The sequence below is a fragment of the Rhinatrema bivittatum genome, chromosome 3, assembly GCF_901001135.1.
Source record: "Rhinatrema bivittatum chromosome 3, aRhiBiv1.1, whole genome shotgun sequence".
Classification (NCBI taxonomy): Eukaryota; Metazoa; Chordata; class Amphibia; order Gymnophiona; family Rhinatrematidae; genus Rhinatrema; species Rhinatrema bivittatum.
Genome location: NC_042617.1, coordinates 552,919,680 through 552,947,549, shown reverse-complemented (window position 1 = coordinate 552,947,549; position 27,870 = coordinate 552,919,680). Strand labels below are relative to the sequence as shown.

The 27,870-nt window shown below is 42.9% G+C and overlaps 1 protein-coding gene across 2 annotated transcripts in view; it reads left to right on the top strand.

The window, feature by feature from the left end:
* The first annotated feature begins 5,151 nt into the window (after nt 1–5,151).
* The window catches only part of RFX6 (regulatory factor X6), a 277,346-nt gene continuing 254,627 nt past the window's right edge, over nt 5,152–27,870 (top strand). For both annotated transcript variants that reach the window (XM_029596443.1, XM_029596442.1), the window contains exons 1-4: nt 5,152–5,809; nt 6,061–6,205; nt 14,574–14,697; nt 19,038–19,099. In XM_029596443.1, coding sequence (XP_029452303.1) covers nt 5,590–5,809; nt 6,061–6,205; nt 14,574–14,697; nt 19,038–19,099 — 551 coding nt within the window. In that variant the 5' untranslated portion in view covers nt 5,152–5,589. The remainder of the gene's footprint in view (nt 5,810–6,060; nt 6,206–14,573; nt 14,698–19,037; nt 19,100–27,870) is intronic.

Below are 27,870 nucleotides of genomic sequence, written 5' to 3'. Positions count from 1 at the left end.
TGGCGGATTGGAACCTTGGAAGTGAATTGGCCAAACTCCCTCAAGGATGGGCAATGGGACTTTCTGCCGGTACCAGTGCACTGTAAGGATCAAAGCAAGTTACAGGTCAGGCATTTCCCAATGCATAATGTTAGGCGGAAGGCTTACCAACATTGTGGCCTCGATGTTGAATGCAAGAGTAGCACCTACTGGCAGAAGAGAAATGGACTGGCTCTGGCCTCTAATCTGGCTGATCAGTGAGCCCTCTTAAGTTTCTCTGTAGCCCTGTATGAATTTTTATTAGTAACTGACCTTTCTTCCAGCCAAGTTTCAATTCTAGTTTCCCAATGGTCAGGCTTTCCCTAATTCAATATCAATAGCCCAATATTTCTATTTGACTAGATTAGTAGAAAACCTCCTCTTTCGCACTTAGGGATAAAGAACAACAGTGTCAATCATTAAAGTCTTGTGCATGGGTATCAATTAGCCCAGCTTTCACCATTTCAGTTCCTTTAGCCAATAATCCAAGCTTCTCCTTCAAACTTAGGGTTAAAGAACAGCAGTGCTGATAAATAAAATGTTGTGCACTAGTATCAATTAGCTTGTCCTTACTTATTTATTTATTTATTTAAACACTTTTATATATCGAAGTTCGTATGGACATCACATCGGTTTACATAAAACGAAAGGGAAGAAGAGGAAGAGAAATTGGAAGAAAAAAGTTACATTATAACAAATAACTGATTAAATAGAAGAGGCTAAGAGAAGAGAAAAGGATAGAGAAGAACGGATAGGTAAAGGGAGGGATGTTAGATGTCCTGCACCAGTTTTTCAGTTCTCATAGCTAAATTGTCAAGCTATAGTAGTTTGGTAGCAAAATCTTTTCTTTCCAACACTCAGGAATGAAGAACAGCAGTGACAGTAATTAAATCTCCTGTGCACTAACATTCATTAACGTGGCTTGCAAAAGGTTTTCAGTTCCCACAGCCAAATTGTCAAGCTGCAATAATTTGGTAGCAGAGTTCCATTATCAAAGTTCATAGACTCAACAAAACAGCAAGCAGTGGAGCTCTGCCTGGGTTCTGCCCACTAGAACCCAAACAGTATTCAGTCAGAGGTAGCAGGTGAGTGAACCTACCATGCTTTCTACCTTTTTAGGCTGTGGATTCATAGATTTCTCGTTTTCTTCTATAACTGGGATTTCTTCCACTTTCATAGACCTCAGGAGGTCTCCTGCTCTCAGCTTCTCTTCCTGCTTGTAACTGAGCCCCACCCTCATTTTATATCTCCTGCTTTTTTCTTCGGTATACTGGGATGTTTTGTTCTTACAATAAAAAAAAAAAAAAGAAAACATACAATTTTCTTCCCCACCCCCCATCTCTTTTCTGGTTCTCTACCTTACTGTTTTGCTGTACACCTCTAGGATACAAGCCTAGTTCCCTCAGCTTTCTTCTTGGTTATACTAGGGGTGTTTTGTCTCCAGAAAGAAGTAATGTTAAGAAAAAAAAATACAAGTTTCTCCTCCCACCCCATCTCTTTTCTAGTTGTAATGCACAGTAGCACTGTAACATAGTACGTGATGGCAGAAAAATGGTGCATCTGTAAATCAGGACAGGATGGGATCCAGGAAACAAAAAAGAAAAAGAATCAATTACCTACTGGCTTGCTCCTGCTGACCTGCTTCTTTTCTGGTTCAGTACCCTGCTGTGTTGTTACCACTCTTGCTGTTGCTGCCGCCCAGTCTGTTCCCATTACCCATCTGCTCTTTTGGCTCCATTGGGGTGTTTTGGTACCAAAAATAAAATACAAAAAAAAAATTAAATGAAAACAAAATCCTCTTCTTCCCTGCACCTCTTTGAATGTCTTGCAATCTTGTTACTACGCATGCTTCTGCCTGGCCTGCTTCACTGCTTTGCTGCTGTTCTGGTTCAGTGCTCTGCTGTGTTGTTGCCACACCTTTTGCTGCCTTACCCGCCACTCTATGCCTTGGGGTCTTCATGCCTCTGTACTTGCTGCCATAGTCATCACTCTATGCCTTGGGGTGTTGATGTCACTGTTACTGCCTTTGCCCCTTTTGATGCCTTGGAGTGTTCATGCCACTATTTGTGCTCCTTTGCCTTTCTCACGGGGGCTTGGAATGCTGATGTCACTGTTGGTGCCCTTCATACCTGGGAACATTTGACTTCCAGTCACCCTAAGATTACCATGGATTTGATGGGGGGGGGGGCTACAGGGGGAGGGCAACTGCACAGTGGGACCGGATGCTCACAAATTTGCTCTCATAAACACTCTTACATCTTCACACTTACTTTCACTGCTCATTCTCTCACATTCTCACATGTCCATTTACACCTTTACTTCTGCCATTCTCCCACCAACACACACACACACTCACTCACATCTCTCCCTCTTCCATACACACATGCCCACTCACTTTCACACCCATGCTCACTTGCACTCAGCTCTCTCCTACTCACCTACATTCACTCTCAGATCTCTTCTTCCTACACAAATACACACTCACTCACTCTCACAGACATGCTCATTCATTCTCTCTTCCCCCCTTTCAAAACACATTAGCAACAGCAGACTGTAACTTGGGCTCCTGGAGCAGCAGCAGCCTCTTCCTTCTCTTCCTGTGCTATGGAAGTGGACGCTGCCTGTTTCTTACTCCTCGTTTGATGCACGGGCAGGAAATCACAATGTCGACTGACCAAGGCAAACAAGATGGGGCGGGCAAGTGGCTGGATACAGGAAACAGGCTGTGCAGGAGCAGGTGGTGTCATGAGCAAGCAAAGTTAAGAGTTAAAACGTTCCGGAGAAGGTAGAAATCACTGTCGAGTTTCTCCTTTTCCAGCCACGCAAGACCAGTGACGTTCCTTTCTTCTTTCCGGGTCCAAGCAGATTGGTTTTGCTGCAGCACCCGGAGATTTCCAGTATTGGCCCGGAGACCCAGTAATTCTTTTAGAATTGCGGAGTCTCCGGGCCAAATCCAGAGAGTTCCCAGGTATGGTGCCCTTTGCCCTTTTTGTGGTGCTGTGGGATGTTTGTGCCGGTCTTGTTGTAACTGTTGCCTCTGCTGCTGATGAGTGGCAGAAAGTTTCATAAAACTCGAATTAAAAACCCCACAGACTCAAAAATAGGATGCATTGCTTCCTCCTTTGATTGGAAAGAAATGAAACGAATGAGCAAATCAGGAAACCTAACTGAAAATCCAGCCCAAACCAAAAATCTTTCCCTGCATATCCCTAATGCAAACCAAACAGCTCTGGTGCAGGTCAGGAATACCCAAGTCATTACTGCTTCAGACCTCCCTGCCTGTGGAAGGAGGACAGCTGCTGCTGGGTGGGATGGGGAATGAACCACGAGGCAGTGTGGTTGTCTGGTGGATCTTGCAAGCAATGTGATCCACCACACTTAGGAGGTTGCTTAACAAACTGCAGTATTTATCCAGGAGGTGGAAAATACTGCAGGATTTACTAAGCTGCAGCTTAGTAAACTCTGCAGTGTTTTCCTTGGCAGTATAAAACTGCCAAGGAAAATGCCACAGGTTAATATAGCCCCCAGAAATTCCACATGATGGAGGTCCCACAACCCAGGACCACCATATTAAATGGCTCAACTGGCCTGAATCCCCCCCACCCCCCAAAGTGAGTACAAATCCCAGGAATCTTGTGAGATTCCTTGTCTCAACCCCACTCCCCTTCCACTCCTAGAGGAAGCCCCAGTGCATAAAAGTTTTTAAAGAATACATAGTAGTGGCATACACGGCTCCCCCTCCCAAACCACTCCCATTTTCTCAATTGCTGGAGTGATAGGGGCCTTCCTTATACCATTTTAACTAGGATATTGCAGGGCCTGGAGCATGGAGGGCATTTTGGGCCCTATTATCCCACCAGGGAGTTAAAGGTATGCCTGGGGTGGGCATGGGGGTCTCAGGGAGGACAAGAAAGAGTTGGCTGCCATGGGAGGCACTTCGGGCTTATTGGGCCCTTTAAGGTATGGTCCTGGGGGCATTGGGAAGTGTGTTAGCATCCTGATGCTACTGGGAAAAGTTAGCTACAACTTCTGACTTATAGCTAACTTTTATGAAAATATCACAGCGTGCAATTTTTCAGGCAAGGCAAGTTATTTTATTAGCATTAAATTGCCTAGCATTGAGCTGCTTTGCATGCATTTGTAAAGCAGTTGACTGAAAGCAGCTCATTATCATACCTGTGATAGTGAGGTAAATAGAAGGACCAGGGGGCATCGGATAATAGAAGGACCAGGGGCATTCCATGAAGTTAGCAAGTAGCACATTTAAGACTAATCGGAGACAATTCTTTTTCACTGAATGCACAATTAAGCTCTGGAATTTTTTGCCAGAGGATGTGGTTAGTGCAGTTAGTGTAACTGGGTTCTTGGAGGAGAAGTCCATTAACTGCTATTAATCAAGTTTACTTAGGAAATAGCCACTGCTATTAATTGCTTCAGTAGCATGGGATCTTCTTAGTGTTTGGGTAATTGCCAGGTTCTTGTGGCCTGGTTTGGCCTCTGTTGGAAACAGGATGCTGGGTTTGATGGACCCTTGGTCTCATCCAGCACGGCAATTTCTTATGTTCTTATAATGCAAGCTATTTAAAATACCACACATCTCTGTATTAAGGTGTTTACTGTGCCGCAAACGCCTAACACAACTAAGTAAACAACGCCTTTTCTTTGCGCTGTATTTTAAATATAGTGTGCATAGGATAAGGGGAAATTGTCATTTCTTAATGTATACTGTAACACTCTAGAAGAGGGAAAGCCAGGTACCTCACTACGCCAGCCCACTAGAAAGCTGTGCACTTTTTCCTGCCCATCCGTTTTTGGATTGCCCACGATTTCCAAACGTCTGTGCCTCTAAATTCATGCATCGAGAGGTTTTTCATTCCTCGAAGGAACACGCTCACTCGTACCCTGGCTTTCACCCGTCCAGCGTCAGACATAAAAAATGCATAATAAACCCTCCTTCCTATGACTGACACAACTAGAAATAATTGTTCCAGTCTGTTAATCATTACTTCGCCTAATCTGTTCTGCGCCGTATTCCTCCCCCCCCCCCCCTCCCCACGAAACGATAAATAAACCCAATTCATTAGGGCCACGTCACGGAGAATGTAATTAACACGGGGCAGGGGCAGCCTTTTCTCTTTTTTTTCCAGAGTAAAAAGCAACCTGGGATCCCGTGCACCGACCTGTTGATGATCAACCGCCTCCTTGTTTTGAGAGCAAGCCTCTGCCAACATCTGGGCGTGTCTCCCGGGTTTGCTTTAAAACGGCAGGGGATGTGCGGAGATAGGGCATGGAAAAGAGAAGGAAAGTTAGGGAAAGAAGCCACCGGATCGTTAACGCGCAGTGTGGAATACAGATACTGTTTGGTTGCTGCTTCAGAGAAAATCCCCTTCCCCCCACCCCCGGGTCTAGCTGCAAAGTAATAATAATTGTTGGTTGCATGAACATTTCCAGGGCGTCTCTGGCTCGGTAGTGTTCAAGCCCATCGCTCTGATACGCCCGATCGGTGCCATCCGGAGGATTAACTGGACCCTTCTCCCCTACTCCCTCCCTCCCCCCAATTTGTAAGGTGAAATGCCAATGAAGAGGATGCCCAAGTCACGGGGAGGGGAAGACCCCTTCCAGCACCTGCGGCAGAAAGTCTCCCCGGCGATCCAGGAGGATTGCTACGAGGAGCTGGTTGGAAAGGCTTTGCTCGCGTACCCGGAGGAAAGTCTCTGCGCCGAAGAGACGGAGGGCACCTCGCTGTCCAGCAGGGAGGAGGAGGACGCCATGGGCATGGGGATAAAGACAGGTGAGTTCCTCGGCTTCCTTTTCCTGCACGCGGCTCTCGGAATTGCGCACCTATACCGCCCTATGCTAGAAAGTCCCCCGTGCCAGGGTCCAGCTCTCTCTTCTTGTTGCCTTTATCGACGTTTCGAAAAGTCTGAGGCTGCTGGACAAACGAAATCTGAAGCGTGCCTTGTCCAGCTGCGAGAATGTGACTGTCTTTTTAAGAACCGGACAACCCCTTGACGAGTTTTTCCTCCCCTCCCCATGTATCAGAAATCCACCTGGCCCGTGAAACCCGGTCATCCGAAGAGGAGGATGCCGAGATCCCGTACGGGAAACACAAGCCACCGGCTCAGAAGAAGACCATCACGCAGATTATCCGGGACAAAAAGAAGCAAACGCAGCTCACGCTCCAGTGGTAAGAAAATTTGCATTTCGGCGGCAGGGGCCCACGTGGAGGGACGCCTCTCCCGCCCCGCTCGCAGCCGCCCGCTTCTTGCTGCAGAGCCCGAGGGAGGCGGCAGGCAGGGGGCGCGCAGCTTGGCGCTGGCGTTGGAGCATTTCCTGCACGTGCTCTCTGCGGCGCCGGCCCGGGATCGCTGCACGGCGGTGGGTGGGGTGGGATCGTCGCTCCCCCTCTTTTTTTATGCAGGACACGTTGGCTTAAAGAGTAAAAAGTCGGTTTTAAAATGCAATCAAGAAACTTAGCAGGATCGGCCGGGCGAGCCGTGCGCTAGGAGCGACGACCAGAAACTCACCCCCTTCCTCAAAAGGGATAAGTGCTGCATGCATTGCATAGTGCGTAAATCCCTTTGTACGCGCCGTGCACCAACGTCTAAACTCGGGTCATATCATCTGTTAAAGCGCTGCTGTGCTTGCTCTGTACCCCTTTGTTTCCTTGTTACAGACCTTTATGTCGGCGGTGTTAGTCCCCCACCCCCTTTAAAACAAAATACAATAATTGCAACAGAAGGCGAGAAACGTAGAAAGCAAAGGCACAGGAGCAATCCGTTTGTAATACTCCAAAGCTGTTGTTTTTGAAGACTTGCTTTATACCGTATTCGAATTAACTCTTATTCTTGTAAGTCTCCGTTTTAACGCCGTCCTTTTTATTTCCGGCAAAGTTTAGATAACATTGAATGAAAAAAACTGAGAATGAAATATTGTTTCTATAAATCAAAAAGGACTTCTTAAAAAAAAAAACCAAAAAAAACTTTGTAGAACTCCACCCCCCCCCCCCCAACAAATTTTGTGTCATTAATTTGTAGAATTAGAGAAAATATCTTGTCGCCAGTTTTTCTGAGTGCTGTGCTCATTGTTGAAGACGATCTAGCACCGAGGTAAAATGACATAGAAACAAGGACACTGATGGCAGAGAGATTGTCAGCACTGCAACAGAGAAGTAAATGTAACGCCAGAATGAGCTCTGCATTCGTCAAAATTACTGTGCTGACAGTGGCAAAAGGATAGTTAAGACCCCAAGTGGATCTCGTGTGATTTTCGCAATTTATGAACATTAATAGGCTTGCAATAAAGCGGAAATCTTTGAACAACTGAAACAATTCAAAATAATGTTGTTTTTTCTCTTTATCCGGCTTTACCTTTTATCTTAGTTTAGTTAACCTATTTCGATGACTTCCTTTAGGATATAAAATAAATGCAAAAGTTTTTACCCATCTGTGGGCTTGTCTATCTGACAGTGTAGCTGAGTTAGTTTAGATGCTTAAATCTTTATCACCTCACCAAAACCATGGAATGTATAGTGAAGAGCAGAAAAATGCCTTAATTTACCCTCCTAATGCATTCTCTATGCAGGGGACTTTGCAATTTTTTTTTAAATCTAATCCGAAGGTATATATACTGACAATTATTGATTATTGCATGCAGGTTGCAATTTCTGAAACAATGTCAGATTGTTGACTTAAAATAAATTACAGTCAAACATTTCTCAGTTTCCACATTTTTTTCGAGTGTTACTCTCTACTTAGAAAGCCACACTAGTTTTTTTTTTTCACTGTACAGATCCTGAAGTTGTATTTCTGCTGATTCTGTCCTAATGGCTATATCTGGAATTCAAGTAATATTTTGCAGTGATCTTTTAAAGTACAACCCTTTTTCTCCAATGTATTCAAGTTTTTTTACAAAATGAAAAATTAAAATTATCCTAATTAGATTATATTCTGAAAGTATAGAAAGATGAGCTGTACTTTCCATTAGGTGCACAATATTAAGAACATACAAATCTAAGACATGCCATACTGGGTCAGACTAAAGGTGCAGCAAAGCCAGCATCCTGTCCCCGGCAGTGGCCAAACCAGGTCCAAGAATAGGTCCAACCCTTCTTACTCATAACCAGGGATAATCTGGTTTTCCCAAGTCTACCTGCCTAATAGTAGTTTTCTGGACTTTTCCTCCAGGAACTTCTCAAGAGCCTTTTTAAATCCAGCTGTGCTAACTGCTTTCACCACATCTTTTAGCAACAACTTCCACAGTGCTGAGTGAAAAAATTTGTTTTAAATGTGCTACTGATTAGCTTCATAGAGTGTCCCTTAGTCCTACAATTTGAAAGGATAAATATAACCATTCTTTGTTTATGTGTTCCACTACACTCAAGTTTTTATTAACCTTTATCATATTTCCACTTAGTTATCTCTTCTCCAAGCTGAAGATCCCTATCCTGCTTAGCCTTTCTTCCTAGGGGAGCTGTTCCATCGCCTTTATTATTTTGGTTGCCTTTCTCTGTATCTTTTCTATTTCCACTATATCTTTTTTGAGATGGGCAACAATAAGAACTGCACACAATACTCAAGATGTAGTCACATCATGGATCGATACGGAGGCATTATGATATCCTCTGTTTTATTTTACATTTTTTTCCTAATAACATCTAACATTTTTTTCTTTATTTTATTTTCACTTAGCCATCTATCTTCTTAAGTAATAGTATTAGTATTTATGCATTTTAGATACATGGGTGACAAATTTCTTTTTAAGGATCCTATTTATCTTTCTGATTGAATTTGTTTCTATTATAGAACATATGAGCATTCAAAAGTCACCTCATAGTTTTGTATACTGTTAAGTACCTAAGTACAGTGAGAAGGCAGTGCTCTCTACTGATCTTTTATCAGAAACTCTTGTAGACATCACATTCATACACTAAAAAAAATATGGATATAGTTCGACTTCCCAAGTCTGCCTTGGGGGACTCATGCAATGGATATGCATGAGATAAATTTGAATGCAATTCTGTTTTATGAATATTCAGTGCAGATATCCTGTCTGACTGGGTGATGCCAGGATGTATTTGAGAACCACTGATTATAGTGCAGACAGCTGAAGTGGATTCAGGGAACTTGTGCTAAAAAGAAAAAAAAACTATATGGGAATAATCAGATGCACACCTTTATGTTTCTCCAACATTTAAAAAAATGTAAGAAGCAAAAACAAAAAGAAAGGCTTCATAGCAAGAAGACTAAACTTTGATGTAGAAGTCCAAAAATATTAGTGTGTATATTTCTGAAGAGTTTGACCAGCACTATTGTAGTAAAATGCTCCCTTACTAAATTATAGGGATGTGCATTCATTTTAAAATGAATAATAATCCAAACCAAATTGGGCATTTTTATTTAATTTGGTTTTAGCTTGAAATTAATGCACAATCCCCCTCGTAAATCTCTAACATTTTCAGAGTCATCCATTTTGGAAAATGGCAAGCACTATTCACAAATCATGTGCACTCTTGTCTGAAACAAATAAAAATAAAACAAAATATACAAAAAAAGCCTATGAAATTAAAAAAAAAGAATAAAAAGAACCAAAACAAAAAAAGATTCCCTGCACTATCTAGTTAGTTGCCTGTTGAAGACTGCAGGTTCTTGCTTATCTTTTTATGTAGGTAAATTTGTTTCACACGAGAAAATTGTAACATTCCATATGTGTGTGTGTGTGTGTGTGTGTGTCGGTATTAGGAATTTGTCTGTGTATGAGCACATTTACAACTTAAAATTTGTGAAAGAAAAGACAGGTAAACCATCAAAACATTATGGCTCATTTGCAGCTGCTTAGCACCAGAGCTATATAGAATCCAGTGATGACACTGAAGGATAATTCAACAGAGGTCACAATCTACAACCTAATAGTGCATCTAACTGGTATGCTTTGTTTATAATATCTAAAATGAAGTCACATACAGATTTACTATAAAAGAAAATTGCACAGGCCAAGTCATTTTTGCCCACTGCTATGGAAACAAAGAGGCAAAGTTGCTGATAAGTGATATAAAAATGTCCCTCCTTTCAGGAGGGGGAGGAACATCATTTTAACGTATGAAATATGCCTGATAAAATTGTTCACTTTGTTTTGTAGGTTTTCTGTCATTTCAGAAATTGATAGGGAAACCCCCTCTTTTCCTTCCAACCTCTAATCTGAAAGGCTAAGGCTAATGGTCACACTATTTCATGTGGTGATTGGGCTGCCTATCATTAATATTTCCCCATTCTGTAAATTGCTCAGACACAGCACAGCAGCCCTGCACTCAGCACTTTGTGCCTGACTTTGTAGAGGAGCGAGCTCCATCATGTTTAGCGTGTGCATAGCAATTGCACCTGACATAGGAAAAAGTATTCATTGACCAACAAAAGTTAAACACAAAAGAAATTAAATGACCACAAAGTCTACCTTGTCTGCTCATTCTCCCTTCTTACTGCTGTACTGCAGACCCTTTGAGATCCAGCTCCCTCACATCTTTGCTTGACCCATGATTTCTTTCATTCTGATAGTCATTTTTGACCCTCTCCCTCACATTCAGTAGGAGACATGCTTACTGTACACCTGAAATTCAAAGTCACGTTTTTTCCTTTTACAGCGTTTCCATCCATCTTGATTTAGTTAAACTTATTCAGTGAAATTCTTTAGGATATAACGTAAACAAATGTGAGAAAAATTTGAGCCATGAAAATTTCAACCTGATTCAAGTTTGGGGGGGGGGGTTTGTGATTTTTTTTCCCCAGATTTATTGGGGGAAATTCCTGCAAAAATGTCATCATAGACTCTGGGGGGAAAAAATCTGACATTGTTTGATGTTGATTCACCATTTCAAAGGCATCCACCACAATCGGTCTGCCTTCTGTGGACCCTGCTGATTTACCAATTCAAAGAATCTGCATTGGAGGTTTTTGAATGCACTGAATGAATTCAACAAACCAGATGTCATCTGGCTCCAGATTCACCTGACTGGGATGATCCAGTCCTGGGTTTACCCCACTGTAGTCTTACTTTTCTGAAGGACTGCAATAGGGAAATCAGAACTAGAAGTCCCTGAACGCCATGAGGTAAACCTAGGACTGGATCAACACGGTCAAATGAATCTGGAGTCATATGGCAACCCTAGTGGCAGCTAGTGTTTAAGATAGGCCTGGATTTAAGTATAGGAAATGTAAGCAACTGCCTATTTTTTCGCTGAAATAATCAGCAAAAGTATTACAATCAGGGAAATGTATGTTCTCCATCAGTGGCTTTGAAGTCAGTTGTTTTTACCGATTAAACCAACTGCATAGGGCTATTACTGGAGGAAGCTAGTAACTTAGAAAAATATTCTTTTTTTCATGGCACGACAGGTTTCTCTGTAAAGTTGCTTTTAAAGTTTGTTTTTTCTCTACTCTATCTCCTCTCAGCCCTCCGGAGTTCCTTCCTACGCTCAATCAGTTTACCAGAAAACCAAGGTAAACACCTTGATTTCTCTTCTGCCCAAATATCTTGCACAGGTGCAACATTATTGTAAGTAGGTTTTTAAACTGGTATTCCAGGTATCTACTAAGTATTGCCAGAACCTGAAGACCAGTCAAAAGACTCAATTTCAGCTTCTCATTGATGTACACAATTTTCTGCATTAACCTTTGCACACATCGTCTTTCTAATGTGTTGACTGTATCTCCAAACCTTTTCTAACAAAGAACTTTAAAAGTAACAAGACTGTGATCAGACCAAGAAACTTCATTAATTACACAGGGCCCGATTTTTGAAAAGCATTTACATTCTTACAACTGTAAGAATGCACTTCACCCATGTAAATGGCCTTTTGAAGAAGATGAATACATGCCATTGAATTTATAGGATTTACACGTGTAAGTGCACTTTACACATACAAATGGCTTTTGAAAATTGCTACATTTACATGGGTATCTCCTTTGAAAACTCATCTGTAAGTCTAATATCTTATGAGCTCAATTTTGATGTAATATCATTAAGTCCAAAATATTACCTGCTATATGTGGTGGGGGCGTTTCTAACTGTGCGCAGTCAATGGCTGTAATTGCTGATAAAAAAAAATCACGTGCCTGACTAGAACTAGCAGTATTCATATGAATGTTAAAATCTCCTACAATTATGAAATTATGATACTTAAGTGCTACCATCATTAAAAAATTCCTGCAATCCATGAAAGCTCTCAATAGTTAAGTTTGATTGGATTTTTTTGTCTTGTATATTTTGCACAAATCGCTTTCACTATGAGTGCTTCAAATAGCGGGGTGTATGTAGCTCAAAATATTGCACCTTCAAGCTCTTCCTATAAATTATTAATACTCCACCTCCTTGCTTTAGTGGTCATGCCTTCTGAATAGAACTATATCCTTTTGGGCAAACATTATTTAAAAACACAAGATTATGATCATAACACCATGTTTCAACCATAAAAATTGTATTTAACTTATGTTGATCAATAACTTCTAATATGCATTCTTCTTTATTTCTTATTGACTGTGAATTAATATATCCTGGATGCAACTAAATTGTCTCTCCCTTCCAGTGAACACTTATTATTTACCTGTTCCACCCCACTCATGATTTTCTAAATTTCAATCATATCCCCTCAAACATCTTTGTCTAAGCTAATCTGTTTAGCCTTTCTCCATAAGGGAGCATTTCCATCCCTTTATCATTTTTGTCACCCTTGTCTGTATCTTTTCCATGTCTACTATGTTTTTTTTGAGATGGGGCGACCAGAACGGCACACAATTCTCAAAGTGCAGTTACACCAAGGATATGTACAAAGGCATTATAATATTCTCAGTTTTGTTCTCTATTTCTTCCAAATAATTTCTAACATTCTGTTTCCTTTTTTGACCACTGCCACATATGGAGCTGAAGATTTTAAGATCCATTGTGATCTTTATTTGGAATGAAGGTATATAAAATGGCTAAACAAATAAATATTATTCTCAAGGACTCCAAGGCCCTTTTCCTAGTCCTAACAGGGAACCCAGCATCGTGTACCTGTACTTGGGATTATTTTGCACTTGTCCACGTTAAATTGCAACTGCCATTTAGAAGACGAAGCCTCCTAGCCTCACAAAGTCCTTCTGTAATTCTTCATAATATGCTGCCATTTTAGTGGCTCTAAATAATTTTGTGTCATTTGCAAATGTGGTCACTTCATTCATTCATTCATTCCTTTATCCACATCATTTATGAATTTGTTCAATAGCACAGGCCCCAATGCAGACCCCTGGGGCACTCCACTAACAATCTTTCTCCATTGGAAAATGAACCATATATTCCTACTCTCGGTTTCCTGCCTTTTATCCAGTCACCAACCCACAATAGGACACTGCCTCCAATCCCATTACATCCCAAACTCCAGAGAATTATCTCACGAGGCTCTTTGTCAATTCAGTTCAAAAGTGGACAAAAGATTCCTGGCTATGAAACAGTAGAAAATAATGTTGTTGCAGATTTTTATTTTTTCCATTTTATTTAAGGAGGAAAACTGCTGTGGGAATGTTCTTAATTCAGCTCTGTGCAGACCCTGAAGTACTCGCTGTTATGTTTGGCATGCATAGGGCAGACCTATCCTAAAAGGGAAGTGATTTTCAGTGGAGAAGCACATGAGCCTTTCCCTTGGCTACTGTGTGAAGCTGGAAACTATGGGCTGGATTTTCAAAAAGGTTATTCGTGCCGGGCCTAAAGCCCCGGGACCTGTGTCAGTCCCGGGGCTTGCAAAAAGGGGCGGGGAAGTCTGGGAACGGGGCCAGAAGCTCCCGGCACAGCCGCCATTTGCCACTGTGCCAGGGATCGTGCGTCGGCAGTTGGTGGCGCGCACAACTTACTTCAGCCACAGGGCTGAAATAAGTTTTAAACCACGAAAAAGATAGGGGGGAAAGAACAGGGGAGGTGGGGGAAGGGAAGGTGGGGGGGGGGGGGGTAGAGAAGTTCCCTCCGAAGCTGCTTTGATGTCGGAGCGGCCTGGGAGGGAACGAGGTAAGGCAGCGCGGCATGGCGCGCGAGGTGCGCACCCCCTTGCGTGCGCCAACCCCCCCGATTTTATAACATGCGCGCACGTTATAAAATTGCGTGTCCATGTGTGCGCGCCCGCGCAAGTTTAAAAATCTACCCCTATATGGGTGCTCCATGGTTCAAGCACCAACTTCCAGAGTAGTTAATGATGCCTTTCCCAAAAGCTGACCCTCTTGGAGTAGAGGGGTCAGCTTACAGCCCTTTGTGCCCTGTAGCCATCCTCTCCTTCCCTACTTGTCTATTTCTTATTTAACCGTGATGTTCTTTTCCACTCTAGTAGAGGAGAAGGTGAGTCACTGGGCCAGAGAGCATGCAGCATGCACTGTGTTCCTATGGACCATGCTGTGAAGGTGGGAGATCACGGGGAAAGGAGAGGAGGAAAAGAGGGAGGATAGGGAAATCATTAAATCAGCATCTATGGTTCTTTGTTAGAGAGAGAGGAAAATTGTGCTGGGTTTTCTACTAAGAGAATGATTTGTTTTAACCTGCAGGCTGGAAGAGAACTACATTGTGTGCGAAGGAGTCTGTTTGCCAAGATGCATTCTCTATGCACATTACTTAGACTTCTGCAGGAAAGAGAATCTGGAGCCAGCTTGTGCTGCAACATTTGGAAAGGTGAATGAAATATATTTTTTCCTTGTGTTTTGGTATTGATGAGAGCTACATTGTAGCAGATGTTCTTTCAGTGTAAATATTGCACATGCTGCATTCGTGTATGCTGGAAGGAGAGCTCAGCTGTTGAAGGCGTCTGTCACTAAGACAGCTCTTGTTAACTTGTAGCTCAGGGTATGGTTGTCTTGGCCTCTCATCCGTCAGCAGCAAGATGCATTTGAAGCTCAGCTGAGGAAAAGTTAAACAGAGATTCTTCTGTGGGGCCCAAGAACCTTACCATAGTTGGTATCCAAACTCATCTGCCAAACCCTGCTAACAGTACACTGACAAGCAACATCACATTAACGAGGATTTCATTTCCTGACAGCTATGCTGTATTTTATTAAGTGCATTCAGATGGACATATGATAGCTGAGCTTGTTTAGCAACAGTTCTAGGAGTGTAAGGGCCTGATTTCACGTTTTTTCCCCCCCATCTAACCACACACAAGCTAGAAGACATTTCCATGCCAGAATAGCCCCTCTTTCCAGAAGAGAGCATTAACCCGTCTGGATAAAATGTGTGACTGAAGTGCCTAGCACAAAGTCCTATGAAGGCTAAACTGAGACAGAACTTGTGTTGGGTATAGAAACAATGTAAGCGACAGGGACCGAGGTACATGCAGAGCTGGGCACGCCAGGGAAGTGGCCAAACCAGCACCTTCATTGTTCTAGCAGATAGCAAACCAGGTTCACTCTAGCGTGCCTCTGATCCCTGCTGCCTGCAGTCTCTCCCAGCCCTGGAGCTTTGTGGATTGGGCGGACACAGAAAGAGCTGAACCCTCTGTCTTTGCCATAGCCCCTCCTCCTTTATCACATGCGTTTGCTTCTGCTCTAATCATGAAGTTAGCAGAAGAGGAAGAGGAATGAGGCATTTGAAACACAGTACTCTCAGTACCTCCCCCCCCCCCACCCAGTCTGCTCTGTCATTACCAGAAGATTAGGGTATAAGAGAAGGATAAGAGGACATGGATGGATAGAAACATAGAAATGACGGCAGAAAAAGACCAAACGGCCCATCCAGTCTGCCCAGCAAGCTTTCACACTTTTTTTTTCCCTCATACTTATCTGTTACTCTTGGCCTCCATCAGCAACTCCCTGGTTCCAGTTTCCCTCCTCCCACGCCATCGATGTAGAGAGCAGTGCTGGAGCTGCATCCAAGCAAAGCATCAAGCTCAATTGGTCAGGGGTAGCAACTGCTGCAATAAGCAAGTTACTCCCACGCTTATTTGTTTACCCAGCCTGTGCCATTCAGTCCTTGTTAGTTGTCTGAATATAATTCCTCTTTTATTTATTCCCCCTGCCGCTGAAGCAGTGTGTTGCGCTGGATATGTATTCCCAGTGAAGTATCCGGCTTAATTGATTCAGGGTAGTAACTGCCGTAACAAGCAAGCTACTCCCATAATTATTTGTTTGCCCAGACTATGTAATTCATTCCTTGTTGGTTGTTGCCTGAATATAAATCCTCTTTTCCTCTTTCCCCCCCTGCCATTGAAGCAGAGAGCTATGCTGGATATGCACTGAAAGTGAAGTAGTCTTTCCCCCCTGCCGTTGGATGAGAGTACATGGGGGGAAGGAAAAAGAGAACAGATATAGGAGATGAGAGACAAAAGGGAAGGTGGAGGGCATGAGGGGGCAAGACAGAAAACTCACTTAGTGATACATTACTGGAAAGAAAGAGAAACAAGCTCGGGTTAGAGTTAGAAATACTGTAGACAGAAGAAGATAGAAGAAAGAGAGGAGACGAAGGCTGAAGAAGATCAGGAAAAAAGAACTTGGAAAAGAAAGGAATAAAGGAACAGGTAGATGGAAAGAAGGAATAGTTACAAGGATAAATAAAATCAGAGACACAATGGTTAAAGAAATTCACAATTTGGTTAAAGTAATATATTTCCTCAGTTCTAATTAATTCTTAGCTCATATTTGACTTCTGAGTCAGAACCGAGATCTCGGTTTGGCTCTCCTCAGCAAGGGCTAGATTTTAAAAACTCTGTGCGGGCGTCCATGTGCGCACTGTTCCCGGCACGCTTACATGGACATTTTAAATCTGTGCGTGCATGTGCAGGTGGGTTGGGACTGGCACGCCCAAGGAGGGGTTAATTTTAAAAAGCAGTGTGCAGCGAAGCGAGTAGGCCTTCCCCAGTTCCCTCCCAGACCACTCCAATTAAGAAGCGGACTGGAAGGGAACTTCCCTATACCCCTATCTAACCTTCCTATCTTTTCCCCTCTCCTCTCCTCTCCTCTCCTCCCCGACCCCTACCCCCTACCTAACTCTTAAAATTTTTAAACACTTTTTACTTTACTGCTCCTTTGGAGCAGAAGTAGACTCCGCCGGCCGGTCACTGGCGTGCACTTCCCCAGGACAGCATCAAATGGTGCTGTCCCATCCCGCTCCTGCCCCGCCCAGACCCCATCCCCCAGCACACCCCTTTCTTGAGGCCCGGCACTTCTGTGCGTATCGGGAGTTACACTTGTGGCCTGGTCCATTCTAAAATGTGCGCAGCGCGTGCAAGGCCCGGCTACGGTCGTAACCCCTGAGTTTTACGCGCACGGGCCTTTTAAAATTTGGATGTCTATCGAACTTTCTTCTACCTTTACATACATGGTGCTAGAAACAAGGCAACAAGAATCAAATCTGAAATATCAATATAAAGGGCTCTGTGGACCTATTACTAATGTAAGGGGGTCCCTAAATGTGCCCCTTAGTATGTGCATCAGTGTCTTCAGAGATGCTGAGTGATGGCATCTGAGAGAAGAAGTGTAGTGAGTTTCAGATTTTCTCCACTGGGAGGCATCTTGCAAGGGAGTGTCTTTCTATAACACTCATGAGCGCACCTTGGCTCTTGATCTTCTTTTTCCTTCTTCCTAACCCTCTTGTCTTAAGGTTGTTCTGAGGCTCAAGGGAGGAATCTCAGGCATCCAGAAAAGGGAGTGTAATTGGGGTTCAGGAGGGAAGAGTGGTGACGAAGAGGACCAGAGGTAAAGAGTGGTGGAAAGGGAGTTCTTTTTTTCCCTTTTTAAGAAGTGGATTTTCAGGCTGGAGTCAGGGGAAGGACTGCCAGACCTGGAACTCTGCTGCACAGACGGGTGTCAGCCCAGCCCAAGCTCTTCTTTAACACTTTTTTTGAGAGTTTTTCAGTTTCAGTTCCTTAAAGTGGACTATAAAGGACTGCACAGCATAAAACAGGTACTAATACAAGAAGAGTCCTAGTGGAGAAACATCTCAAAAGAGTACACTGCAAGGGGGGTTGAAGGGAAGGATTCCCTAATACAAAGGATTTCTGTGGTTGTGATCACTGATTGTGTTTGGACTTTTTTGCTCTGTATAGGTTGCACCAGACACAAGAGTACTACTTGCAATTTATTCGTCTGCATTAAATACCCCAGTAAACAGATTTATTTTTGAGTGTGTGCTTATTTCTACCAGAGGACATTCAACAAGTCTAAGGGCCTTGGAAGACTCTCGCATCACCTTGTCAGAGAAGGACCTAGGAAGCATGGGATATTTAGCTTCCTTAATGATCCTGGCGATGCCCTAAGCTCTGTTTGCTCCAGAGTTGAGCAGTCCTTAGGGATCCGTAGGTCATGGAGACAGAGAATCATCCAGCACACTAAAATCCCCCTTAACTCTTCTATTGCAGGAAGTAAAGGTCGACAGTTTTTAAAGAGCTGCCTAGTGAATTCTTGTACCATAGTTCAACTGCTCTTTACAGAAATTAAGAACAGTAACAATTTATTCTGGTGGAATGCAAGCTGTTTATCTGCCACCTTATAAAGAAAGTCTGGAACTACAGTTTGGGGCTATTCTTGAAGAGTAGCCTACTGCTATTTGGAGTTGGGTAGCAGGAATTGCAAAAGTAACCATGGAGAGGAATATGTCCCTTGTATATTGAGTCTCCATCCATGGTCCACTAGGTCTAAGAGAAATAGAACCCTAGAGCTGTCGGGCCTTTCTGCTGAAGTATCCATCAATGAAACTGATTAAAGATGATCTTTCCCAAGTCACTTCAATAAGGTGGTTGATTCAGGTTGCTGAAAATGTAATAAAGTACTTAAATCATGCTGCAATGCGAATGAAAACTAAAAAAAAAATATTCCTTTAAATCACAGAAGTATTACAGTGTGCAGCTGAAGTTCATTTTTTATAGCAGCATGTGCAATTACGGTAATTTCACTGGAATAAATATGGAGGGCAGAATATCGATACAAAGTGTAATGTAATGTATTAAAAGGCAAATATTTCAGGATGGCTTCCACGAAAGACATGAAGACCAATTCAGTTATCATTTCTTAAAATTATTTTAGACTATTCGCCAGAAGTTCCCCCTTCTTACCACAAGAAGACTTGGTACAAGAGGTCACTCAAAGTAAGGCAAACATACTACATAATGGTTCTATGCATGTCTTGTAAAGTATGTTTCTGCCTGTCTTTCACTCTGTCTCCATTTTTCCTCACTGCCTCTGTGACATTGGTCTGCAGTCATTCAGTTCCATCTTGGCAGAGTCACTGACAACCAAAATTTCAAAAAGTGTTACTCTAAGGCAAGGGTGGCCAACTCCAGTCCTCAAAGGTCATAAAAAGGACTGCTTTTCAGACTATCTAAAATAAATATGCTTGAAATACATTTGCATACAATGCAAGCATATTTATTGTGGATATCCTTTCCCCTCTGGGGGGAGGGACATGCCATTGCCTATAGACACCAAAATATTAAATCCGGCCATGGATGAAAATGAGAAATATTCCATCAAAATACGACTTCTCAAATTGTTCACTTTATATTAGATTATATTAGAAGCATTTTTCATGCTCTCTATAAACTGATGTGTGGTGATTTTTATTGAGGGCCACTGAGATTGGTATTTATATTCACATCAAAAGTACTGCATGGATCTTTTGAAAATGTTCAGATTGTGTTACTATGTAAGCATGCACAATGACAGACTGATATTCACACTAATATTAAATCGTTCATATTTCAATGAATTTAGAGATTTATTTGGAGTGATTTTCAACAAATGTGTGAATAAGCCTTGAAGTGAATTCTTTTGTTTCTCTCTAATGCAGGGATGTAGCCACGGTCGGGCCTCATGGGCCTGTTCTGCATCACTTTTGGCTCATCCCTAGCAACAGGGTCATTTCCTATCTGAGACAGCTCCTTAAAGGTGCTGCAGTCTGGAGGCATTAGTGTCACTGCCAGTCCATGATCCCCAGGACCTTTAAAGGCTAACTTGAATGGGATGAACACCACTGCCCTTAGTAGACTTAGTCTGTCTGTTTATTTTTGGCAGGTAATTATTTATCCCCCCTCCTCTCAGCCCCTTAAAAGTTCTGGCATATCTGGGTTGAAAGCAGTTACTATAATTTGAGATGGGGTTATTATAATTACTACTAGACATGACCACTAAATTACTGAGGCTTTCATTTTTTTAAAAAGCAAACACTGTGAGCAAAATTGGTCCCATAATAATTATCATTTTGGTCTAATTTATTTGATTAATTTAACTGGATACCTAGCTGCAATCAAGCTAGGTAGAGAGTACACTGTACAAATCAACTCGCTTTTTACATTTCATCACTCCGAATGACATAAAATTTTCACTGATGTCAACTTTGCTGTTTGTATCTCTGACTGTGCATGTAAAACTGCTCCCCAAAACCTAGCCCACCCCCCCCAAACCTCGCCCTGAGTTAATGGTGCCCGCTAAACCTTTTTGGTCAGTAACATGCCTGCAGTGGATTAATCAGCATGCGATGCGAAAAATAGCGCATGTGTGATAAATGTATCGCGTATTGTGGGAATTACCTATGTGATGCGGGAGCAGGGAAATTAGCCTAACCTCACTTTCAGGCCGATACAGTACAGTGCGCTTTGGCGGAGCGCACTGTTAACCTGTCATTGGACACGAGTTTTCCCTTACCCCTTATTCAGTAAGGGGCGGAAAATGCGCGTCCAACCCGCCGAACCTAATAGCGCCCTCAACATGCAAATGCATGTTGATGGCCCTATTAGGTATTCCCGCGCGATTCAGTAAGTAAAATGTACAGCCAAGCCGCACATTTTACTTTAAGAAATTAGCGCCTACTCAAAGGTAGACGCTAATTTCTTCGGGCACCGGGAAAGTGCACAGAAAAGCAGTAAAAACTGCTTTTCTGTGCACCCTCCAACTTAATATTATGGCGATATTGTGTCGGAGGACCCGAAGGGTAAAAAAAGTTAAAAAAAATAAATAAATAAAATTTGAAGTCAGCCGGCGGCTGTTGGGTCGAAAACAGGATGCTCAATTTTGCCGGCATCCAGTTTCCGAGCCCGTAGCTGTCAGCGGGCTTGAGAACCGACGCCGGCAAAATTGAGCGTCGGCTGTCAAACCCGTTGACAGCCGCCGCTCCGGGCCAAAAGGAGGCGCTAGGGACGCGCTAGTGTCCCTAGCGCCTCCTTTTGCCCGTTTCTACCGCCGGACCCAATTTAAATACTGCATCGCACGCACAGGCAAGTGGCCTGTGCGCACGCCGGGAGAGCGGGCATTTGCCTGCTCTCCTGCGGACTTTACTGAATCGGCCTGAGAATCATGAGCGCTGCTTCCGCTATATTTATAGCATTTTGATGAATCTAGGAGTTATTTAGCCAGATAAGTAGCACTTTGCCAATCTGCCCACTGCCCAACTCTAGAGATCTGGCTATCTACTTAGCCAGATAAGTGGCTTATCCGGCTAAGTGGTGGCCAGTGGATATCCAGTGGCGCCACTTAGCTGGTTAAGTCGCTACTAATCAGTCTAAGTAGTGCTGAATATTGGCCTCCCCATAATTAAAATGAAATAATTTAAAAGCATCCTGAAAAAATTCCTTCCTGAACGTCTTCAAATCAACCTGTATTCTTAATGCAATTGGAAGCAAATTCCACAGTGTAGGTCCCACAAATGAAAAGGCTCTTTTGAGTATACTGTTATACTACTCTTGATTAGAGGGAAACAATAATAAATTAGTTCCCTCAGACCTAAGTGATCATGTAGGAAAGAAGCACTGCAAAAAATTAGCAACCACTTATCCATTTCCAGAAAATAACAATTTGTATATCAATTCCATCAGTTTAAACTGAGAATTACTTTTTATTGGGAGCCAGTGTAAATTACATAAAATAGGAGTTATATATTCTCTCCTATTCTGCTGACAGTAAGAATCTGCAGCCGTATGCTGTACTGATTAGGGTACAAGTTTATCAGCGCAAGGGTCTCAGGGAATCCTACCCACATATTGTTACAATAATCTAGGTGGACTGTAATAATGATCTAAACATGTTTGTGGGCAGCAAAGTTTTTAAGGGTCTCAGCAATGTTAACGTTGAGAGAAAATTTAGCCGTATGCTTAACATGTGTTTTCATTGTCAATTGTGAATCTAATAGGACTACAAGGTTTCTTGCCTGAAAAAGCAGAGGCAAGAAACTCCCCTCAGACATAACGGGGAAGAGTTTTACCAATGCAAAGTAACTTTGTTTTTGGTATATCTTCAATACTAAGCCATATTCAGGAAGCCAACCTAAGGAAACCTTTGCTATGAACACAACCACTATGTCATAAAACCTTCATGTTCTTGTTCATCCAAAATTTATTGGCAATGTTATTAATCTCACCCTATACAGTCAATATTACGCAGACGAACTCAAAGTATACACTTATCAAACGTAACTGCAGTGTAGTTTAAATCATTAATGTTCAGAGAGAGATAATATTTAAGAGAACTTTAAATGGACCTTCTTACCACCCTGGGACCACTGTTATTGGTTCCCTAATTTTTCGCTTTAAGGTCTCCTTTAATCATCGGTCCAATTAGTGCATTCAATGACAGACAACATTTTTTTGAAAGGATTTTTGAATTTAAAGTAAATATCGAGATACGTCCCCTGTTTGGCACTGCTCAGCAGCATCAGTGAGCAGTTCAGTTTGGCGCTTCAAATTAAGTAATGGACTTCATGAATCAGAGTTATTCATTCGTATAAGAGATACAGTTTCCTGGTTTTGAAAACCTACAAGGACAGCTCCTGAGGCAGCGAAAGTGAAACGGGATATCGCATCGGACAGCGCCAAACGGGGGAAGTATCTCGATTTTTACTTCAAAAATCCTTTCAAAAATTTTTTTTCTGTCATTGAATGCACTAATTGGACCAATGATTAAAGAAGACCCTAAAGCGAAAAATTATGGAACCAATAACAGTGGTCCCAGTACTCGCAGAGGGTGTATAAAGGTCCATTTAAAGTTCTCTTAAATATTATCTTTCTCTGAACATTAATGATTTAAACTACACTGCAGTTACGTTTTGATAAATATTATTAATCTTTCAAAATTTACATTATATCTAAATGTATATGAAATGAAAGCCCATATAATGACATCAATAAATATACATTTAGATGTAATGTAAATCATGAAGATTAATATCATTGCCAATAAAGTTTTGATGAAGAAGTACATGAAGGTTTTATGAAATATTGGTTGTGTTGCGCTCGGGAGTGGACCCCTGTCCTGTGGCAGTACAGGGACTGTCCACAGGGGGCAGGGCATGGAAGGAGACAGAGGTGGTGTAGAACTTCACCACTGGAAGCCCGAGGTCCCCCAGGGAGGAGCCCGTAGGGACCCGGGCCGCTTAGGTGGGCCTCGCAGGGTCTCCTGGGAGAGCATAAGTCTGGCGTGCCCACAGACACTAGAGGAGCGCTATCTGGTTCGAGGCTGGAAACAGGTTGGAGGAGAGCGAACCAATATAGAGATGGTGAGGACAAGGCTAGGGACAGAGTCAGAATCAAGCAAAGTCAGGCGAGCAAGGTCAAAGTCCAGGAATCAGACCGAAGAGTGGTCAATGAAGCAAGGGTCAATATCTAGAGGTCAGGCAAGGTTGAAGAGCAGGCAGAGGTCTTGGGCAGGCAGCAGGCAGGCAGGTCTGGAACAAGCTGAGGTCTTTGGCAGGCGGCAGGCAGGCAGGTCAGGAACAAGCTGAGGTCTTTGGCAGGTGGCAGGCAGGCAGGTCAGAAACAAGCTGAGGTCTTACCAGTAAGTCAGTCCGGGGTAAGACCAGGGAAACGAACAACAAACACTGGAACAAGCAGGGCAAGGAAGCAGGTGCAAGCAGGAACGGAACTGGAACAGAAGGATCCTGGAATGAGACTCAGAACAAGCAGGCAGGAACACAAGCAAGGGCAATCTCAGGAACAAACCGACCCGATTGCCAAGGCAAGGAAGTGAGGCCAGGAACTTCCTTTTAACATGAGTTCAATCAGGGTGCGCTGCGGAACTAGGCCCCGCCCTGAAACCTACATCAGGGCGGCTGGTCCGTGTGTGCGCGCGTAGGGGCGTGGCTAGCTGCTGAGACGCCGAGGTCTGGCGTGAGACCTGGTGTGTGACCGAAGGCCCGGCGACCGGGACTTAGCAGGACTCGCGAGGGGAGACAGGACCAGGACCTGCTGTGTGACCCCGAAGGTGAGCGGTCCTGTGCTCGGGACGACTGCGGGTGGAACGCATAACAGGTTGTGTTCATAACAAAGATTTCCTTAGGTTTTGCTGTTCTAGATTGGTTTATTTGTTCTGCTAGCGGATAAAACAGTGGTAGCAGTCTTTTGTTGTACTATAAACCGTTTTGTCATCTGCAATACCTTGCACCCATGGTTGTAAGAACAGAGCCTATTGGGGACAAATAAATATTAAACAGCACTGAGGATAGCACAGACCTCTGAGGAATCCCCAAACTCAGGGGTTTCCAGTAGGAACAGGAACTGCTTATCCTCACTTGCTGTCTTCATTCGTACACCAAAGAATGATTTTTAATGCTTGTGACAGTTCACCAATGGTGCATGGCTTTGTACAAACATGCCAGTGATGGCAACTGTCTGTCACACTTGTCAACTGGTGTTTGGTGAAAACAGTGTACAGTGTGGATGATGTGGGCAATGGCTTGTATGAGCATTGTCCATTTTGAGAAATGAGCCGCTAGGTGATGCTTTGGTGCAACTCTAGTAGCAAGGGCATTCATTTGTGGACAGAACTCTACATCTGACTCAAGGTTCATGAGCTCAAAATTGTCCCTGAAACTTGGTGATGTATTGTGTTTCAAGAGGAATTCTGGCCCTGTTAACCAAGTTGTCTGCATCAGGCGAGCTTCAAAAACTGATATCTTAGCATAATCTGCAGGGCTCTGGTCAGGGGGTACATAGTGCCCCTACTGTGGAAGTGTTGACCTTCTAATGCATTTAGTTCTTTTTCTTATTATTATGTAAAACCACCTGTTTTGGTTGCACAGTATAGGTATCCCTGTACTATTTTACTGTCTGTGTAGAACTGAACTGTTGTGTTGGCTCTGCTATCTCTATGCCAACACTGTTCCAAACGTTCACATTTGGAATAATTTGGCTAGGCTGTGGTGCTAACTTAATCTTGCCAAGCCTAAATCCTATGCATGGCGTACCATTTGTGTCACCTTTAAATAGTCTACTGTGGCTAGGGCTTTTAAAGAGGTATCTAGAAAGGTCTAGATGTATTTGTGTTGATTTGTAGTGAGAAAAATAAAAATTATTCATATGTGGAATCTAAAGTTATTCCGATGCTTACAGAGTCCTTCAGTGCATCCCAGTCCTGGTTTTTTTTATGGGGTAGTATCTCGAAATGAGTTGGTTTTATTCACACCTTGACAGAAATGAACCTCACTCATAAGTCAAGGTATGTTGAATATGATATCAGTCTCTCAAACTTACTGGTTAATGCTTGCCTCAGTGCTTGCATTGTATGAAAGAGAACTGCCTTCTGGAGGTCACAAGATGTAATATGTTATTTTTAATCAGGCCTGTGGCACCCAATACAATTTGGACTATTTTTGTATCTTTCTGTCACATTTTCTTGGTCTCTGATTGCATCATTTGGTAATTGATGATATTTTCTCTCTCCATACATTATACAGAATAGTCACTTTTGAAACTGGCACTTCTATTAGCAATGCCATTCTTGTGGTTTTCTCCTTTACAACAATATCCGGTATACTTGCATCAAGCTATTTATTGGTTGGGATGGGAATGTCCTAGGTGATCACAACTTCTTCATTCTCTACAATTCTATCAAGTGCTTTTCTGGTACAGCAGTGTTATAATATTTACACAGCTTGTTAGTGTAAAAGTCATGCTAACTTTTGAGGAAGGATGTGCATTCATTTGAAACAAATGGGAAAAATACAACAAATGAGTCTATTTTTGTATTGTTTGTGGACCTCAAAACAAATGGAAAGGGACTCTTGATTGAAAAAAAAATGTCATCTCATTTGTTCATGTTGCCCATTCAAATCTAGGGCCCAGTGAAGAGCATGGCTATGTTGTAAACTAATAAACAGGTGTAGGTAACTATAGCAACTCTTGCCTGCGTGATCTCACAGCCTTGTCAGAGTTGAGGCAGGACAAGTTGGCAAGGAAACCACACAGAAGTCAAATCACAGTGCAGTTATATTATGTAACTGAAGCAAGTGACACTGACCCACTCCTACTGTAAATTCTGAGCATGTGCAAGAAGGTCTGTATTTCCTCTCTGTTGGTAGAGAAGGTTATGTTTGGAGCAGTTCTCTCATAATTTAGAAAAAAAGATAGAAACATTTGGATTTGGCACTGGTAAAGGGCTGTTTTTTGATCTGTGCTGCAGTGGTGTCACTTAGTATACTAGAAAGACAAGAGGCAGTGGCACTGTTGGTGATTTTTAAATTTTTCTCTTCATTGGGAAAGAGTCAGTATAGGAGACAATGTGGAGACTGTGGCAGTGCTAGTGATTTTTTTTCTCTCTTGTCGGTCAGGACACCAGTGAAGAGAAGAGTTGTCTTACTGGGCTGCCAGTCTTTTTGATTCTGTTAGTGTTTAACAGTTTTTTTTCTCTGTGGATTGGTAAAGGATTCAGTCAGCACTGAGTGCACAAACCACATACATATATTTTATATGTATGGGTGAGTATGTGTGTGAGAGCAATTCTCCACACTGTGAGTGGGGGTATAGTTATAGTATCAATAAACATCTACGGTACCTGAATGTAATCCACTTAGAAGTGCCAAAAAATGGAATATAAATCAACTAAATAAATAAATACAATTCCTTTTGTAATAGCCAGACCTCCAGTAGGCAGTGCTCTCCAACAAATTCCATCATGTCAGGAAAAGGGCTTGGCAGCCTTGGCGGGAGCAGAGGAACTGGTGTAGAACCAACTCAGCCTATCAGCAGCAATAAAAAAGGCAGTCCTGCCACTAAATTGAAGAGAGACTGTTTAGGTACAGAATGGCAGGAGAGGAAAGCAGCTCAAGCCAGAAGCAATTGAAATTTGGAGGCATGGGCCACTGTCACCTATGACTCATCCTCTTGTTTTAGAGCAAAGGGAAAAGGTGATAGAGTCATCCAAGACTGAAATTAGCAGGGTAGGGGTAGCAGAAGTGCACTGCCTAAAACCATCAGCATATTCCTCTTTGGTTACTAATTCTAAGGCAGTGAAGGCAGTATTTACACCCAGTGAAGAATCTTGTCTAGGATTTTCTGAATCAGAATTTGAAGAACTAGTAGCTAAAGAAAATTTGGGTGGATTAGTCATCAGCATCTTCTCCAGTGCAGTGATGAGGGAGATAGATGATACTGATGGTGGTTAGAGCCACTCCCAGGAAGAGCAGGCAGCACAGGTAGGGAGCGTGAGTGATGACCCTGGCATTTTTCCTCGGGGTCTGCCCTAAACCTCATCTCAAGTGATAGCTGTTAGGGTTTTGTATGTTTGTGGGGCCCTGGGCTGACGGAAGTGATGGTACCACCCACAGGGAGGAGCCCTGTGAGTCTCACCGTCGGAAGGCGAGGTCTCGGCAGGCTTCAGATACAGCTGTGGAAGAGTGAGAGAGAGAGAGGGACTGCCTGAAAAGCGGGCAGTGCAGAGGCAAGCACAATGTTCATGAGATGGGGTAGACCCAGAGGGAATACCTCCTAGTAGTAATCCGGTAATGGTCCGCAGATCAGGGTACACCGATAAGGTCCTCTCGTAGAGATGGCTTGGTAGTGGCCTGCAGTGCAGGGTACACCAGTGGGGTTCCTCAAGTAGATTAGGAATGATAGTAGCCCGCAGCGTGGGGTACACCAGAGGATTCCCACAGATG